At 42.1% G+C, this 18,493-nt stretch overlaps 1 protein-coding gene across 1 annotated transcript in view; it reads left to right on the top strand.

Annotated features, from left to right (window-relative positions):
* The window catches only part of VAT1L (vesicle amine transport 1-like), a 183,128-nt gene extending 178,796 nt beyond the window's left edge, over positions 1-4,332 (top strand). The window contains exons 8-9 of the mRNA XM_006860149.1: positions 3,262-3,345; positions 4,006-4,332. Of these exons, the coding sequence (XP_006860211.1) occupies positions 3,262-3,345; positions 4,006-4,104 (183 nt within the window). The 3' untranslated portion in view covers positions 4,105-4,332. The remainder of the gene's footprint in view (positions 1-3,261; positions 3,346-4,005) is intronic.
* The last annotated feature ends 14,161 nt before the right edge of the window (positions 4,333-18,493 follow it).

Raw genomic sequence — 18,493 nt, 5'->3', positions numbered from 1 at the left:
GCCCACAAATCGGTTCTGACTCATAGCGACCCTGTGTAGGGTTTCCGAGGAGCAGCTGATATGTTTGATTTTTTGGTTAGCAGCCCAGTGCTTATTCTACAGTGCCATTCCAGGCTTTTTTTTTTTTTTTTAATAAATGAGGTCATATAAAATTTGACCTTTTGATTGGCTTCTTTCAATCAGCATAAAGTCTTCAAAGGCACCCTGGTCGAACTACATACTATGTACTGAGCTGATAACTGAAAGATTGGCAATTTAAACCCACCAGCAGGAGAAAAATGAGGCTTTCTGCTCCCATAAAGAATTACAGCCTGAGAACTTCTATATAGGGTCTCTATGAATTGGACTCAATTCAATGGCAATGAGAGAGAGAGGGTAACTGCATTCAAGCTACATTTATACTGTAGAACGCATCAAGACTTCATCTCTCCTGTTGGCTGAGTATTAAGTATTCCATTGGATGCAGGTACTACATTTTGTTGATCCGTTCATCTGTGGATGGGCCTTTAGGTTGTTGCCACCTTCTGGCTTTTGTGAATAGTTCTGCAATGAACATTAATGAACAAGTCTGAGTCTCTCCTTTCAAGTCTTTTGGGTATACATCTAGGTGTGGGTATAGTATATTTACTTATTTATTATTATTATTATTATAAGGTAGTGTGTGGGATAGAGCACTGGACCGCAAGGTCAGTTTGAACCACAGGTCAGCAGTTCAAACTCACCAGCCACTCCTTGGAAACCCTATGCAGGGTCGCTGTGAGTCAGAACCGACTTGATGGTACTTAACAACAACAACCGAGTTCTATTTTCAGTTTTCTAAGGAACTGCCACACTGTTTTCCACAGGACTGTACCATTTTGCCTTGCTCTCTTAGTCATCTGAGTGGGCGTGAATTATGATTTTGATTAGCGTCGCAGCCTTGGTTGTTGATGCTAAGCATCTTTTCATATGTTTTGTGGTTATTTGAGCGTCCTCTTTGGTGAAATGTCTGTTCAGGTCCTTTGTCCATTTTATATTGGGTCATTCATCTTTATGTTTTTAGGTTCTCAAAGCTTTGTGTGTATATTGGCTAGGATATTTTTTTTTTTCCTTTAGCTTTTAAGTATGAATTGAGCAGTACTTTATAGAGCAGATCATCAGCTTTACATTCAAGAAACGATACACTTTGTTTCATCTCAGTGATTACAATCCCCTCCATGCAAAATCCTCACCCAACTTCCTCCCTGTGGTTCTTGTTTCTCTTCCTCCTCCTTTCTTCTTGCTTCTGAATTTTGTCCTTGGGTAAATGCTGGTCTTTTGATCTCAAATGATTGACCATTCTATGGTGTGCGTACCTCACTAGTGTTGTTGTCCCCCCAATATACCTATCTATTGTTGTTGTTAAGTGCCATCGAGTCGGTTCCGACCCATAGCGACCCTGGATAGGGTTTCCGAGGAGTGGCTGGTGAGCTTGAACTGCCAACCTTGAAGTTCAAATGGCTTTGCAGTCTGGCGCATGAACCCACAGCTCCACACCAGGACTCCTATCTATTGTTGGGTGCATTTGGTTCAAGACCTAAAGGGTGACCAAGAGCCACCATCTCCAGGTTCCACCTATCTTTAGTTTTGGGTTTTGTTCCAAGGGATATCTTTTGATGGAGCTGTACATAAAAGGGCATATCTCGATTTGTGTACTTAACAATATCACCAAAACCTTTCTTTAGAATTAGCACTTCACAACATTTCTATTCATTAGATAAATGTAAGAGCCTTTACTTAATCATTCTCTTATACTGTGACATATAAATTGCTTCCATTTTTTCCCCCCATTAAAACAATGCTGTGATTGAGTTATTTGTTTGGTAAGTTTTTTTGCCCATAATTTGAATTCTGTCCCAAGGACAACTTCCCAGAAAAGCAATTAGCATGCAAGCATTTTAATGGTTCTGCCAAGTCAGTATCCAAATGAATACAAGGCTTGTGCTCTTAAATAAGCAAAAATTCCTCCATCAACTGCAGATAAAGTTCCCAAGAGGAAGGTGCTCTGTTTTACACTTGTTTTGTGTGTGTGTTTTGTTTTGTAAACCATAGTATTCAGAACCAACTTGATGATGTTTAACAGCAACAGCAATCTGGCTGAGAAGCAACATTTCATGAATATTTGTGGACTGACTGGTTGAACAAAGGCATTTACAATTCTGAGACTTCAGGAAATACATTTAGGCTTGATGTGCTGTGACCCCCACCCCACTCTCTATAAAGAGCTGTTTACATGTTCATTTCCTGACAAAATGGTAGGTGTATCCTGTGTCAAACACTGGGCTTCCTGAAGGTCTTTCCTTCTCTCATTTAATCCTCACAAACTATGAATCATACTAACACATTCTTGCCTTTTTGAGTTGCCTCAAGAGTCATTCATTGGTGGGCCATGCCCCCAACATGTGGACGGAGACAGTGGATCTTCTTTTGGGGGGAATAATATTACCTCTTGGGAAAAAGTTGGAGTCAAAAGTTTTCACCTATTAGCAAGGAATCATGGGAACTTTCACAAATGTAACTCAACCTTGACTAATTAATCAATATAGTAAAAATATGGGTCAGCATTATATAGTATTTAAACATCTTAAGTATGCAGGACATTAACTGGTAGCGTAGTGGTTACAAATCGGGCTGCTAATCTCACGGTCAGCAGTTTGAAACTACCAGCTGTTCTGCAGGAGAAACATGAGGCTTTCTGCTCCCGTAAAGATTTACAGCCTCAGAAATCTTGTACAGGGTTGCTATGACTCCGAACCAACTCCACAGCACATAACAACAACAAGAAAAACTTACTGGTGAAAATTTACTGTGGCTGATGTATCCTGAAATATGTAACTCTTGGGATTCTAAAGGGCCCTTTGGAGGAAAAAGGAAGCCATCTAGCTTGTTTCTGGAGCTGTTTACAAACCTGCAGTCATCCTCACTTGCACAGAATGTGGGTATATGCCATCCAATCTGGGTACCTTTCAGTGCCTGCTTACTCCCTAAGCTAGAGCCACAGTGCCCTCTGGTGGGAAGCATATGGTTTGGCTTTTCTCAGATGCTTTTTCTAGCTGCTTCCTGGGATTCCTGGTGTGGCATTGTAGGATCAGCACTGGACTGAATACTACAAGGTGGGCAGTTCAAACCCACCAACTGCTCTTTGGAATCCCTATATAGGGTCGGTATGAGTTGGAACTGTCTCAGTGACACTTAACAACAACATCTCACCTAACCAGAGTTGGCCTTTCTCCCCTGTCTCAGGTGAAGGAGGCTATGCAGCGTATCCATGACCGGGGGAACATCGGCAAGTTAATCCTGGATGTAGAAAAGACCCCAACTCCACTGGTGAGTGAAAAGCGCAGGAATCCAGCTAACACACGATCCCCAAGAGGGTCTAGCAGGAGCAGGTGCAGGCATGGCTGAGGTGGGAGGAAATAGAGCAGCCGTAGGCTTTCAGGGGAGGCCTGCCTTAATCACATGATTGCACAGATGTGGGATTCATCACAGAGTGAAATGAGTGCTAAGAAACCCCCAGAATTCAAACCTTCTGCCATCAAGTCGATTCTGGCTCATGGCCACCCAGTGTAGGGCTTCCAAGACTGTAAATCTTTATGGGAACAGATAGCCTCATTTTTGTACTGCAGAGCTGCTGATGGTTTTGAACTGCTGACTTTGTGGTTAGCAGTCCGGTGCTAAGCATGTGGTAAGCAGTCCAATCAGTACTTCCAGAGTAGTCTGAGAGCACAGACAGGAAAACACAGCATCCTGGGGTCTTCCCCATCTTCCAAACCACTGGCACTCAAATCTGTATCTCCAAGACTGCTTCTTGGGGCAACTAAGCCAGCACACACACACATTGCCTTCCAGGGAAAGCAAGCATCCCTGGCTCCTAGTCCTCACATTAGTCCTGGACAGGGCTTCCTCAAGAAACCATCAGACAGATGTGTAGAGAAAGTGGAGACAAAAGGTGCAGACCCCTTTGTAATGCTCTCTGTTGAATCGCAGATGGCCAATGACAGCACAGAGACCAGCGAAGCAGGAGAGGAAGAGGAGGACCACGAGGGCGACAGTGAAAACAAGGAGCGGATGCCTTTTATCCAGTAACCCAGGATGCAAACAGGAGACCGTGAGGATGGTTTGGAAGAAGAAGACCAGGCTGAGAAAGCTCTTCTGTGCCCCAGTGAACAAATGCTGTAGTCCAGTGCGTGTTGTGTTTGTCTGCAGTCAGCTGAGCTAAAAACGTCATCAGTCTTGCTCTTTGAATTTAAGTGCCAATCCCATTCCATTGCAATATTATGTCCCTCTCCCACAGAATATGATATTCTCCCTCTCCCCTGTATCAAAACCATCCATCCTTGGGGTCCTTCTCGACAGTTCTAGAATAGCCTTGCAAATTGTGACAACCCCACAGAGCCAGTGTTGGTGAGACCAGGCATGGATATAGACAAGTTTGGATTGGAAAGTATTATCACAAAACACTACCCAGACCCTAGAATTCTTCTGACCAAGGACACTCTTTGCTGCCAGTTTCCCATCCTTTTGATTAGAATGCTTGCCAATTGGTCTGGCAGGGAGGGTAGACCAGGAGCTGTATTCAGGGGCTCATCCATTTATAACCTCTCAAAATAGCCCTTTCCCTCTCTCCTCTGAAGAGGCAACTTCCTGTTTCATTCATTGGTTTCACTATCAAAAGGTTTGTGCCAATCTCCTGTAGCCTTTTAGGGTTTGATCCTTTTGTTGGTTTGTATCAGTAAACATGGAGAGACACATCTGGGTTTTTCAGGATAGGAGATGGGTCAACAGCAAGAGTTTGAGACCCAGCCACAGAGATTGTTTCTCTGAAATCACATCGCATGAGCAATGACCACCTGTCACCATACGCATTTTATTTGGATCATAAGAAAACTCACCACAGCACAGCATGGGACTAATTCAGAAGGGATTCTTAGATGCAACTGTGTTTGTACACACTCCATCAGCATTACCAGCTTGCTGTTTTCATTTCCTGGTGGTAAGAAACCCCCCAAAAGAGCTTCCTTATCAATCATATTTGGAAGGCTCAAAGACTATCTTTTCTCTTGCCAAAGTTTATTCCAAATGCAGCAAACTCTATGATAGAAAAAGGTTTGTGTGCAACCGCTGATGCCAAATGTATCATTCCTTTCCTCTGGGATATAAAGTCATGGTGCATACCCTAGGCAGGACCCCTGCTTGTAGGAAATCAGACAACAAACTACTTGAATTTAATCTATTTTCAAGCTTCTAAACCTTTGAAGAAACCCATCCTCTTCCCACTTGATGGGGCTTGCTTAAGAGATGAAAGAGGCACACCCTAGAAGAGTCTCATCACTTCCACAAGGGGGTGCTAGCTAGCCTATCCTCCCAGTCCCTTTGACTCAAAGGTTCTGAATCCTTAACAAATCAAACCCTGCCCCCCAAGAGTCCCACGTGATCAGCTTCCCAGCTCAGTTTGCATTGTCAGAGGGTTTGATTTCCCCACGCAGTGAGCCTTATTATGGTAGACCAACTCTTCCCCTAAGGGATGGGAATATCCACATTTTAGCAACTGCCTGTTGTAGTCCCAAAGTTCTTCTGTTAACAGTTGCCACCTCCTGACCTTCTTCCCTAGGCTCAGTTGTGATGATGACTCACTTACACCAAATAGTTACTTGAAGGGAATTTCTCCTCCTTGTGATGTGCATGCTCGTAAGTTAATGAGTGGGATGAGAGTATGTCTAAAGACGACACCAACATCATCATCTCCTCCTGTGATTTACCACTGTAACACTTCTGTGCTATGGAGAGACAAAATATGGAGATTTGATCCTGGATCCCTGTGTTATTACTGTATTGGTGGTCCTGCTTCTCCCCTTACCAGACTGAAAGTAAAGTCTAAAAGGAATCTAAGAACCCTGACCCAAGCAACCCCTACCTAAGGTGGCTTGGACAGAAATGGCATTTTCTAGGACTGTTGTTGTTAAGTGCCATCGAGTCAGGTCCGACCCATAGCGACCCTGTACAGGGTTTCCGAGGGTGTAAATCTTTATGGGAGTAGAAAGCCTCATCTTTCTCCCGCGGAGGGAGAGTGAAAAGAACGGCCCTGATGGTGTGGTGGGTTAAGCACTGGGATGCGAACAGAAAAGTCAAACCCATCAGGCACTCTGCAGAAGAAAGATGCAACAGTCTGCTTCTGCAAAGGTTCACAGCCTTGGAAGCCCTGTGGGGCAGTTCTGCCCTGTCCTGTGGGTCACGATGAGCTGGAAGCCACTCATTGGTGGTGGTTTGGGGGAGAAGCGAGCCACTGGTGGTAGTAGCAGTTCTTTCCTCCCTGGGGAAGTAGGAGCTTGGTGGTACTCAGAATCCAAAAGGCCTTTGTAATTTGCAGAGGAAAAGCATGATTTCTTTCCAAGTCTATGTTCGTAATTAGCAAGGTTAACACAATAAACACAAACTGTGTCATCTGATTAAAGAAAGACCTTCTCTCTCCTCAAAATGCAGAAAACAGAACACTTAAATTTCATCAAAAAGATAAATTTATACCATAAAGAATGGGCAAAAAAATATATATATATTAACCATTTAACATACCTTCGTTTTAAACACCTTCTCTTGTGATTGTTTTTCCAGAAGTGTAAAGAACGTCTCAGTTTGCCTTAAAGGAACGAGAAGGCTTCTCGGTGATTTAAGCTTGATTGGAGTGAACTGAACATTGTCTAATGTATTTGTGGCTTTAGAGCTTTTGTTATATTGTGCCTACAAAGCAAATTATGTTTACATGAAAAATATAAATAAAGTATTCAGCATAGCCTAACTTTGCTTTGGCATCACTTATTCCCCATAAATGGCGGTTGGATCAACTGCCCTGCTTTTAAAAGGTCAGGACTGGATACCTGAGAAAGAAAAAAAACACACCACGTGACAGGAGACTTCCCAGATGGGAAACTAAAATTGGCACAGACAAATCTGGGATTGAGATCAATCTTTTCAAAAAGATGTTCAGGATCATTCACACAAGAAAGTTAAGCCAACACATCAAGGACTATGAGAGACATCATCAGAGTCCCTGGTCCATGTAAACGGTTAGGGCACTCGGTTATTAACCCAAAGCTTCTCGGCTGCAGTCCACTCAAACGTGCCTTGAAAGAAAGGACTGGCAATCTATTTCAGAAAAAATCAACCACTCAAAACCCTGTGACGCAATTGCTGTTAAAATGATCACATTAGAAGGTCCTGGGTAGAGTGGGAGAAAATCTGGAACAAAACTCAAAAACCTAAGACCCAACTTACTAGTCAAATAGTTGAAGAGTCCCCAAACTATGGCCTTTGGTCCCCTTTCAGGTCTAGAACTGAACTCACTCCAGTAGCTCCATTTTCAGACAAGCAGGTATACGAGGGGAGGGGGCACAACAGCACTAGTGAGGTACACACACCATAGAATGGTCAAGCATGCAAGATCAAAGGGGTAGCATTTACTGAAGGACCAAATTCTGAAGGGTGGGGAAAGAAGAAGGAGTGGAAGCACGAAACGCAGCGAGGGAGTGGGGTACGTGACCTTACATTGGGGGGATTGTAATCACTGAGATAGAATCAAATGTCGGATTTGTTGAACATAAAACTGATGATCTGCTCTATAAACCTTCATTCAATTCACAATAAAAAGTTTAAACGAAAAGGCCCCATGGAGCACAGCTCTGCTCCATGACACAAACGGGGTTGTCAGGAGTCTGGAATGACTTAACAACTTGTTGTTAAGGGTCGTAGAGTCGGTTCCAACTTGTAGTGACCCTATATAGAGTTTCCAAGGAGCAATTGGTGGATTGAACCACCAGCCTTGTGTTTAGCAGTCCAGTGCTTATCCTATAGTACTACACCAGGACTCCAGACAGCAACTAGTAAAGAGATTATATGATGACGGTGATGACGGTGGTGACGGTGGTGATGGTGATGACGGTGATGACGGTGGTGATGGTGATAACGGCGGTGATGACGGTGGTGACGGTGATGACGGTGGTGACGGTGATGACGATGGTGACGGTGGTGACGGTGATGACGGTGATAACGGTGGTGACGGTGATGACGGTGATGACGGTGGTGACGGTGGTGACGGTGATGACGGCGGTGACGGCGGTGACGGCGGTGACGGTGGTGATGTTGTTGTTAGTTGTTTTAAGTTGATTTCAGTAGTATGGTAGGACCAGCACTGGAATGTTAACCACAAGATTGGTGGTTCAAACCCACCAGCCTGCTCCGTGGAAACCCTATACAGTGTCCCTATGTGTCCAAAGTGACTCAGTGGCACTTAACGACCACAACAAATGTGCCTAACTCTGTTATAATAACTCTAACATGCCAATTTGGGTTCCTCCTCCCCTGGGACTATGTGGGTGAGGAGAATCCTGAACTACAGATTTGGAACATGCCAGCTTCCACAATTGCATGAACCATTTCCTTGACACTTGTGAGCTCTGTGTGCCATTACAGTGTGTCGCAGAACCCTGGGACATGAGGAAGAGGAGGAGAGGTGATCAATCCTAGGGAATATGGAATGGAATAACACGTTGGAAAAATCAGACATTTGGAATATTTTTAACCTCCACTTCATTGGGACCAGCCTCGTGCTGATCTTCCTAAAAGAATTTATTCATACAGTATTCAATAAATTCTAGCTTCCTTTCCTTGTTCCTGTCTACCAATGTTGGAAAGAATAGGATGCTCTGGAAATATTTAGTAGTGTCCCTGTTTTGTTAAAAAACCAGAGACTATACATAGCCCCGTATTTCGCTTCCAGATTTGTTTGTAGGAGAAAAAGTCAATGGTTTTACATTCTCTGCCATGAGCAGAATGAATAGAGCTCCTATTTCTAGTCAAGCAAAGATGCTGGGAAATATGTTCCAGGAAATATTCCAGTCGGCACCCAGACAAAGCAATGACTCAGGCGGCAGCAACTGAAATATCAACACGCCACATGTACACACACCCACACTGTGCAGGGATTAAGATCATAAGCCTTGGACTCTTTCCAATCAGGGATTCAATTGAGACAAATTGATTGGAATCTGAGTCTCAGCTTTCCCCCCAACAAAACAGGGATAATAATGTTGCCTATGCTCCAGGATTGTTCTAACAATCAAATGACATTGTTTATACAAGACCTCTTTAAAGTATTCAAGAGTACAGATGTCAATTTGAGGGCTAAGGTGCACCTGACCCAAGCCATGGTATTTTCAATACTCTCATATGTAAGTGAAAGTTAGACAATGAATAGGGAAGACAGGAAAAGATTTGACGCATTTGAGTTATGGTATTAGAGTATTGGAGAAGAATGTTAAAAGTACCATGATAGAAAAACAAACAAATCTGTGTTGGAAGAAGTACAGCCAGAATGATCCTTAGAAGGCAGGATGGCCAGACTTTGTCTCTCATACTTAGGACACATTATCAGAAGGGTCCAATCCCTGGAGAAGGACATCATGTTTGGTAAAGTGAAGGATCAGTGAAAAAGTGGGAGACCACCAAAGAGATGGATTGGTACAGTGGCAGCAGTAATGAGCTCAGCGTGTGGCAATGATTTTGAGGTTGGCGCAGGACCAGGCAAGTGTTTTCTTCTGTTGTACATAAATCATGCGTGAGTCAGAACCAACTCTATGACACCTAACAACAAAGACAATGTGCTAGGGTTCTAAAAATCAAGTGAAGCTCTACAACCTAGCTAAACCTAGTCTGGAAACCAGATTGTGACTACCTTCAAGACAAGCTCTTTTGCTTGTTCAACAGCCATGGATCACATTTCTAGAACATTCCTGACTCAACACTTTTAGTGCCTCTGTAATCTAAGAGCTCACAGTTTAATGACGTGATAAGAAATGCATTTTCTCTCACGTACAAACAACACGTTGATTAGTAGGGATGGTGTTGGATTTGGGAATATATGTGGTCTCAGTTACAAAGAGTTTTGTAATCGATGATGAAGAAGGTCTGTCAGGGGAAGTAACTGACTTCAGGAATATCAGTGAGAAATTCGCGCAGCTATTCTGTTCGTGAAGAGAAGATGGGAGAATCATAGGGATGGACTTTAGAGTTCCAGCTGCAGTGGGATCGTGTGTCTTGAGTGGAACTGTGCTCTGTTGTTGTTGTTGTTGTTAAGTACTGTGGAGTCGGTTCTGACTCATAGTGACCCTGTACAGGGTTTCCGAGGCTGTTAATCTTTATGGGAGCAGAACGCTTCATCTTTCTCCTGTGGAACAGCTGGTAGTTTCGAACTGCTGACCTTGAGGTTGGCAGCCTGAATCAGAACCTCTATGCTAGGTATTTTAATGACTAATTATCCAGAAGTCAGCATCTCTGGAAAGGCTCAAGCCATCAACCTTCTGGGTAGCAGGCATGAGGGTTAGCCATTTGCACGTTAGCTACAGCGACAATAAACTTAGAGGTCATTATGTGCCAGACATTGCTGTGAGCCCTCAAATCACCTTACATCCAAGAAAATTTGCCTACAGCTGTGAGTAGCTTTGGGTATTCACATGGCATTTTACTAGGAGCACATATATCTGTTTGTCTTTATCTGGACCTGCACGTTAACTCTGGTACACAGGGCACAAAGACAACGCTTAGCCCATGAAGCATGAAAGGCAGTAGATGAAGGTCCTAAATATCTCACCCTCAGATGTCATCACTCTGAATGTGGTCACCAGAGTCCAAGATCCATTCCGGAGCATCATGAAGTCAAATTGTAAGTAAAGACCTTTCCCTAGAGTGATACCCTGAATTGGATGTCCACCCTCAAAACTGTGAGATGAATTCATGTTTTGTAGTTGCCCACTTACATTTGTTCTTACGGCAGCACTGGAAGTGAAGACAGACTCCCTTCTGAATGAACCACTTGCCCCAAGCCCTTGCCCTTGGTGGTTACAGGGAAAGAAATGCAAATTAACACAACATCCTACATGTATTAACTGCTTGAATATTCATAACAACCCAATAAAGAAGCAATATGATCCCCATTTCACTGATGACATATGAAACTCCAAAGAGTGAACTAAAATGCCCCAAACTACACAGTTAGCAACTGTGTTTTTAGAATTTGGACCCAGAAATCAAGCCCAAACCACTGACAACACATTATACCACTTAACAAGTTGAGGGGAAGAAAACAATTCAAAAGCTAAGCTAGCTTCATAGTTAAAATGACTGTCGGGGCCAGTCTGTCTCAGTTTTTCAAAAGCCTGCCCAGAGAGTAAGGAAGGGTTATTGCTGTCTTCCTGATTGTGAAGAACTCTATCTAAGGCCAGCCCTATAGCCTGGATGAATTACAGAGAAAATCAGACCAATGCATGTAAACACAATACACCTGCTCTCTTTGTCCTTTGCAAAAACAAGTATAAAATCAAGTATAAAACCTACTTGCTGAAGTTTGCTAAGGACTGCTGTCCTTATGTGGAGACAACAATCTGGATACGCCATTGGTCCTTTGAGATCACTCAGTTGGCAAGGCAGAAAGACGGTGTGGCATCACTTTGACACTTGAAGTATTTGCTTTATTGATTAGAAGAATTAACCCCAAACAACACTTTACCACGGAGTCGATTCTGATTTATAATTGAGAGTAGATCAGAAGCTCTCAGGCTCAAATAGTGCCTCAGTCTTACACTCTTTCTGCTCTCTAAGGTCAATATTATTAAGGAGACTCGATTCAACTCTACAAATATTTACCAAGATTTGGCTGTGTTGGACAACCCTGTTTACATCTTGTGGAAAATTCAGAGATAAACACAGAATGGGCAGAAAGAGACCACTGTCTGGAAGACAGCAAGAGAGACACCAATCATCAGGGGAAAATAGACATTCAAAAAGGAGAGATTCAGGGGACTCGGAACTCTAAATTAGGGAAGCTGATGTTTGAGCAGAGGATAAGAAAGTCTCTGTAGAATAGTAATGAGTGAACACTCTTGATTTTGCCTGCCCAGAATTCATTTTCCACCAACTTTGTGGTTGATAGTCAGATGACCTGTGCTTCAATCTGACTCTTGGAGTTAGCTTACACAAGTTATTTAACCCCTGAGCCTCCAATGTCATCTCTATAAAGGAGGAATGAGAGCATGACCAAATTCACTGGGTTGTTGTGCAGATAATATGAGACAACAGATATCAAAGGCTCAAATGAGCGTCTGGTACATAATGTTGTAGCGTGTTGTTGAGGCGATTCTGACTCATAGTGACCTCACATGACGGAGTAGACCTGCCCTGTAGAGTTTCCTAGGCTGTCATCTTTATGGGAGCAGATCTGGTGTTTTCTTCCACCGCACTGCTGGTGGTTTCAAATCACTGACCTTTCAGTTAGTAGCCAAATGCTGAGTCATTGCACCACCAGAATCCCTTTTACATGTGTGTAATCATAGACCTGGTGTGGTGCTGTGGGCTAATGCGCCACACTGCAAAGCCATTTGAACTGCAAGGTCAGTGGTTCAAGCTCACCAGCTGCTCCTCGGAAACCCTATACAGAGTCACTATGGGTCACAATCGACTCGACGGCACTTAATAACAACAACAATCACGAACTGTTTTGTTAAATGCATTGCATTTTCTTTGGGGAATGAGCTCCACTCCTTTGGTGTTGTGTTGTTGTTGTTGTTGTTAAGTGCCGTTGAGTCGGTTCCGACCCATAGCGACCCTGTACAGGGTGTTGTGTTGGAGACCTATTAATCAAGATGTCCTGTCCTCCTCTAGCCAACTGATGCTCATGAGTGAGGACAGGTAAATGAATGCTCGGTTCAGAATGTGAAGCTTAAGTAAAAAGATGTAAGGACAGGGAAATGGATGGAGCCAATTCATCCTGACAGTAGTACTTAAAAAGATTTCCCATGCGTCTTGCTGCCTAGATCCCCAAAGCTCTCTGTGTTTCTATTTTATCTCAAGTCAGGTTCTTTAGATTTTTCTTAGATTCTTCAAGCTAATCCATACATATAACTTTAAGCAAACTAGACTTGATTTTTGTTGCATGCAACCAAGGAACACTATCTGATAAAAAAGAGAATGTTCGAGAAAGGAGAAGAATATGGAATGAGTATCTGACTGCCTCTATGAACAATTGCCACCCTTGTCATCAGAAGAACAGGATGGCGGCCAGCTACCATATGAAGTATTTTGATCAAAGATTCTATAGAAGAATCTTGATCAAAAGAGGGAAAGTACAGAAAATAATTAATTCCATGGACTCCAGACATCCTGGGATCATGAAGGTTGGATGAATGCCTGCAATTTTTGCCCTGAGATCATCCTGAAATCTTAATCCAGAACTATCCTCTGAAGTCTTCTTAAAACCAAGCAATAATTTAATTCTTTGTTTAACTAGTAAAAACATGTCTGCCTGATCATTATGCTTTTTTGAGAACTATCTACATGAAATCAAGCTGACAACAGCAACTTACAATAATAGAACGGAAACCTAGGGAGAGTGGGTATATGTTCAGGTTGTTGCTGTTGTTAGGTGCTATTGTTCCGACTCTTAGTGACCCCGTGCACAACAGGAGGAAACCCTAGCTGATCTGGCTCCATCCTCACAATTGTTGTGACATTTGAGCCCATTGCTGCTGCCACTGTGTCAATCCATCTCCTTGGGAGTCTTACTTATTTTCACAGACCCTCCACTTTACCAAGCATGATGTCTTTCTCCAGAGACTGGTCCCTCCTGATAACATGTCTGAAGTGTGACAGACACGCTTGCCATCCTGGCTTCTAAGGAGCACTCTGGCTGTACCTGTTCCAACACAGATTGGTTTGTTCCCCTGGCAGTCTGTGGTGCTTTTATGTTCATGAGGGAGGACCAACTCAGCAAAGGAGGGTGACAATGGTTGTCCAACTCAAAGACTACAATGAATGTCACTAAAGTGGTACCTGAAAGAAACTGTTGAATTGGTATATGTTTTGCTGTGTATCTTCTCAATAACACAATCAGTAAGATTATAAATTAAAAAGAGAGGCCATTTGAACTGGGGGCATTAAACAGATCAATAGGGTTATGTCTGGGATGGTTTGCCTCCTTATTGCATTTGTATGTATATATGGCACCTTTATTTACCATAAGAAAGTTAGAACATGTAGTCTGGTAAAGCATGCTCATTGCACGTCTGCGATAAGAGGCAATGTATGAGACAGAATGCACATGTCAAAATATAGGCATTTCTGAAACAGTCCAAGTTTTAAATTTGGACAAAAAGTCAATTATTTGAAACACAAAAACAAACAGAGCCAACGTGTGATTATGCAAGACAAGGTCAGTATTTCCTAAGTTCAGTTATTTGCAGAATACAATCTTTGTGATATTTTTCAACCCTGGGTCCCATCTGTATCAGCAATATTTTTCTAATCAATTCCTGTTTTTAATTTAGATAATTTAAAAAATGCTATTACTGCCATAAACAGAAAATCAACATCAGATGCCATGAACAGAAAGCAAGTGTACATAGCATTACAAAGGACTCCCACTGGCCAGATCTGAGACAATCTGAGCAACATCAATAAGGTAGGAATGTATTATAACCCACTGAATAAAGTGAAATCGAGTTCATCAATACAAAATATACGTAAATATGTAGGAAGCCGGAAAGGCCCTCCCTCCAGTGGAATGCCTACTGAGAAACATAAAAGAAATGGTTGCGGTGGTGGTGATGTGCCATGGAGTCAGTTTTGACTCATAGTGTCCCTGCATAGGGTTTCTGAGGCTGTAAATTATTATTATTTTTTTAATGTTTTATTGTGAATCATATGATAATTTACATGAGAGAACTTTAGTTGTACATTCATTCCATCATATATCATTTCATTGCCATGGTTCCAATCCCCTCCATGCATCATCTTCCAACCAAAGGGTATATCCTAGAAACCCGTCCTCTACACTTCCCCTCCCCCCGCCCCCCCCAGTCTTCAGCCCACAGTCCCTCCAAAGTCCCCAGCTGCTTCATTACTCCATGTCATCATCTCTGTCTCCATCTCAGGCATCCCTGTTTCCCTGGGTAGGGTCCCGCTCTCGGCTCTTCTCCGTTGATGGTCCCAGAGACCTCCATTCCTAGACTGGAGAAATAAATCACTCCCTTCCTTGCTACAAAATGTCTACCTTCGCATTTCCAACCCTCACAATCAGTCTTGATAACCATTATTCACTACAGTATCGCGAGTTACCCATCTGTATTTCATTTTATCAGCTCCGCCTAGACAGATTGGATAGTACTCACTGGTGATTCTGAGGCTGTAAATTTTTACAGGAATAAAAAGTCTTATCTTTCTCCTGAGAAACCGATGGTAGTTTTCAACTGCTAATCTTGAGGTTAGCAGCCCAACTCATAACCACTATGCTATCAGAGCTCATGAAGTGATAAGACTTATAAAATCAACTTCTTGTTGTTGTTAAGTTCCATCAAGTCAGTTCCAACACAAGAGACCCTGTATAAGGCTTCCAAGGAGCAGCTGGTGAGTTTGAGTGACTGACCTTGCAGTTCAAACTGACCTCACAGTCCAGTGCTTATCCTACAAGTACCACACCAGAACTCCCTAGGTGCTACGTAAGCTTTCACACAATTCACAATAAAAAGTTATGGAAAACAACAACAACAACTTGGAACAGGTGATATTTTGATAGGGATCAGATTGTCTCCATGGAATAGAGGTAGTGTGGGCAATTTTGGTTCTACCTGCCAATAACCTTTTTTTTTTTTTTAACCTTTATCCAGTTCACAATAGAAAGTCAAGGAACCAAAAATCCCAGGAAATGCAGTTCTGATATACATGGAGTTGCCTGAGTCAAAACTGACCCTACAGAAACTGACTAAGGAAATGAGACATAAGGTCTGGATGGGATGACAGAGTAAGCAGACGCACTGAGCTGACCCTCTGAAACAAACCCATGGGAGATGCAGTGAGCAGATACATACAGATGGTGATCCTGGAACCATGAACATCAAGGACAGGACAGAGAGGTGGACTGAGTGCCAGCTGGCAGAAGAAGCTGAACAGCAGCAGTAAGAGAGAAGAGACTCGGCAGACCATAAGCTTACATGCAGCAGCAAGTGTCTGTTGATGGCGCGGTCTGTGAACACAGGACTGGGCTGGAGGTTGATGACAAGGGAGTGCCATTCTCCCTTGTTCCCGTGCCCTCATGGTAGATGAGGGACATAGCCAGCCCCTGCCATCCCCAACACAGCATCCAGTGGCAACCCTACTGTACAGTCTCGGTGCTGTCTGGGATATAGGGAGCCTGGCATAGCGCCTCTGCTTCTGGAAGCACATGAGCATGCCCTGAACTAAGTTACCTGGTGAACAGAGAACTAACTACAATCATACGTCCAGTCTCTACCACATCCACCAGAGACAGGTGTTGAATGACTGAGAATACATCAATATACAGGCATCAACTAAATATGAATGTTGTTGTTGTTGTTAAGTGCCATCAAGTCAGTTCCGACTCATAGCAACAATGTATAGGGTTTCTAAAGAGCAGCTATTGAATTTGAACCACTGGCCTTGTGGCTCAAACCAACTATGAGGTCGAGTGCTTATTCTATGGTGCCACACCAGAACTCCACAATGTCTCAGAGAAAACAGACAATTTTAGCTTATACAAATAAACAAGACAGAGTGCAGCAAACAAGTCACCAAAATACAGAGTCTGAGAATATAACAGAAATAATATTGGAACTATCTGATAAGGAATTTTAAATAATGCTAATTAGGAACTTCAAAATGTTGAGAGAAAACTGCAGATGAAATCAAGAAAAACAGAAAAAAAAACTATGGGAAAAATCAGGAAACAAATTGACAAAATAATTTAAAAAGTGGGAACCATATTAAATCAGCAATTAGAAAGCCAGAAGATTAACATTAATACTTTGGAAATAGATAATACACTGAAAAGGCAAAGTAACAGAATTGAATCAATGAAAAGCCAAATTACTAAGTTTGAATAAAAATCTCACAATTATCATCTGCTAGAGTCCGGTGTGACACAGTAGGATAAGCATCAGATGACAAGGTTGGTTTGAACCTCTAGGTCGGCAGTTCAAGCTCACCAACCACTCCTTGGAAACCTATGACTCAGATCACTATGAGTCAGAATCAACTCAACAGCGCTTAACAAAAACAACAAAAGAAACCCTCAGAGAAACAGAAAAAAAAAAAATCTGAAGAAAATCTAAGGTTTATACAGAACACTATCAAGAGGAGTAACTTACGTGTGATAGGAATTTCAGAATATGAAGCGAAAACAAAAACCAAAAAAACCAACAGAGAGTATTATCCAAGAGTAGTTGGAAGAAAACTTCCCTAATTAGATGAAAGATGAAAAGGTAACTATTGAAAAAGTTGAATTAACTCCAAACAGGATAGACCCCAAAAGATAAACACCAAGACATATTATAATCAAACTTTTCTAAACCAAAACAAGGAAAGAAAACTAAGAATTAATAAGACTAAGCTCTGAAACCTTACAGGCAAGAAGACAATGAAATGGCATCTGTGAAACTCTGAAAAAAACAGATTGCCACCCTAGACTCATATATCCAGCAAAACTGTCTATTACATCTTACAGCAAAAGTAGGTCATTTCCAGACTAACAGAAATTAAAAGAATTTGTAAAAACCACACTAACCTTACAAAAAATACTAAAAGGGAGTTATTTGGACAGAAAACCAATAACAGCAGACAACCCAAGACTAACACACATGACAATAACAACTAAACTTGATCCAGATGTAGAAATACGCAAAGTAGAACAGACCAATCAGACTGAAAACAGAGAACCAGAGATACAGTTCCAATAACAGAAATGTTAAAAATAAATAAAGTAGAAAGAAGGAATAATCCAGTTATAAACATTTCCAAATGAAGAGGAAATCAAATCGATTTCAAGAAAAATAAATAAACTTAATTGAAGGATGGAGGGGTGGTGATTTCTACTATTTACCCATTTCACTTGCCTCTCTGGCCTGTGCAGAAAAACAAAACAAAACCAGAGAACGTGGAGAATAACAGTGGATTAATGTAGACTTAACCAGGTGTTGACTCCAATCTCATCTAGTATTCCAGATGCTGTTTTCATTGCTTGAGCAAATTAATATAACTTCTGGTACTGGGTATCCTCAATTCCAGATTCTAAGGATTACCAGAAGTTGTTTTCCTTAAGCAGCCAAAGCCAATAATATGCCTCCACTGTCCTACTTCAAGGGTATATCAACTTCTCAGCACTATGTCATATTTTAGTCCTCAGGAACCTTAATTGTTTTTAATTGTTTTCCCTTGCTGCAAGGCATTACACTAGTCGATTACACTGCTGACATTATGCTGATTAGAGCTAGTAAGGAAGAAGTTCCAGTGACTCTAAATTTATTGGTAAAATATCTGTGTGCTAGAGGGGAGATACACAAGAACACCCATACTTGCAGATCATACCCATGCGACCTGGCTTCAATGGCTGGATAACCAGAACTTAACTAGAGGAAAAAAAGAG

Source organism: Chrysochloris asiatica, unplaced genomic scaffold (genome assembly GCF_000296735.1).
Source record: "Chrysochloris asiatica unplaced genomic scaffold, ChrAsi1.0 scaffold00037, whole genome shotgun sequence".
NCBI classification, from domain to species: Eukaryota; Metazoa; Chordata; class Mammalia; order Afrosoricida; family Chrysochloridae; genus Chrysochloris; species Chrysochloris asiatica.
Note: the sequence above shows the minus strand (reverse complement) of the source record. Positions and strands in the feature narration are given on the sequence as shown.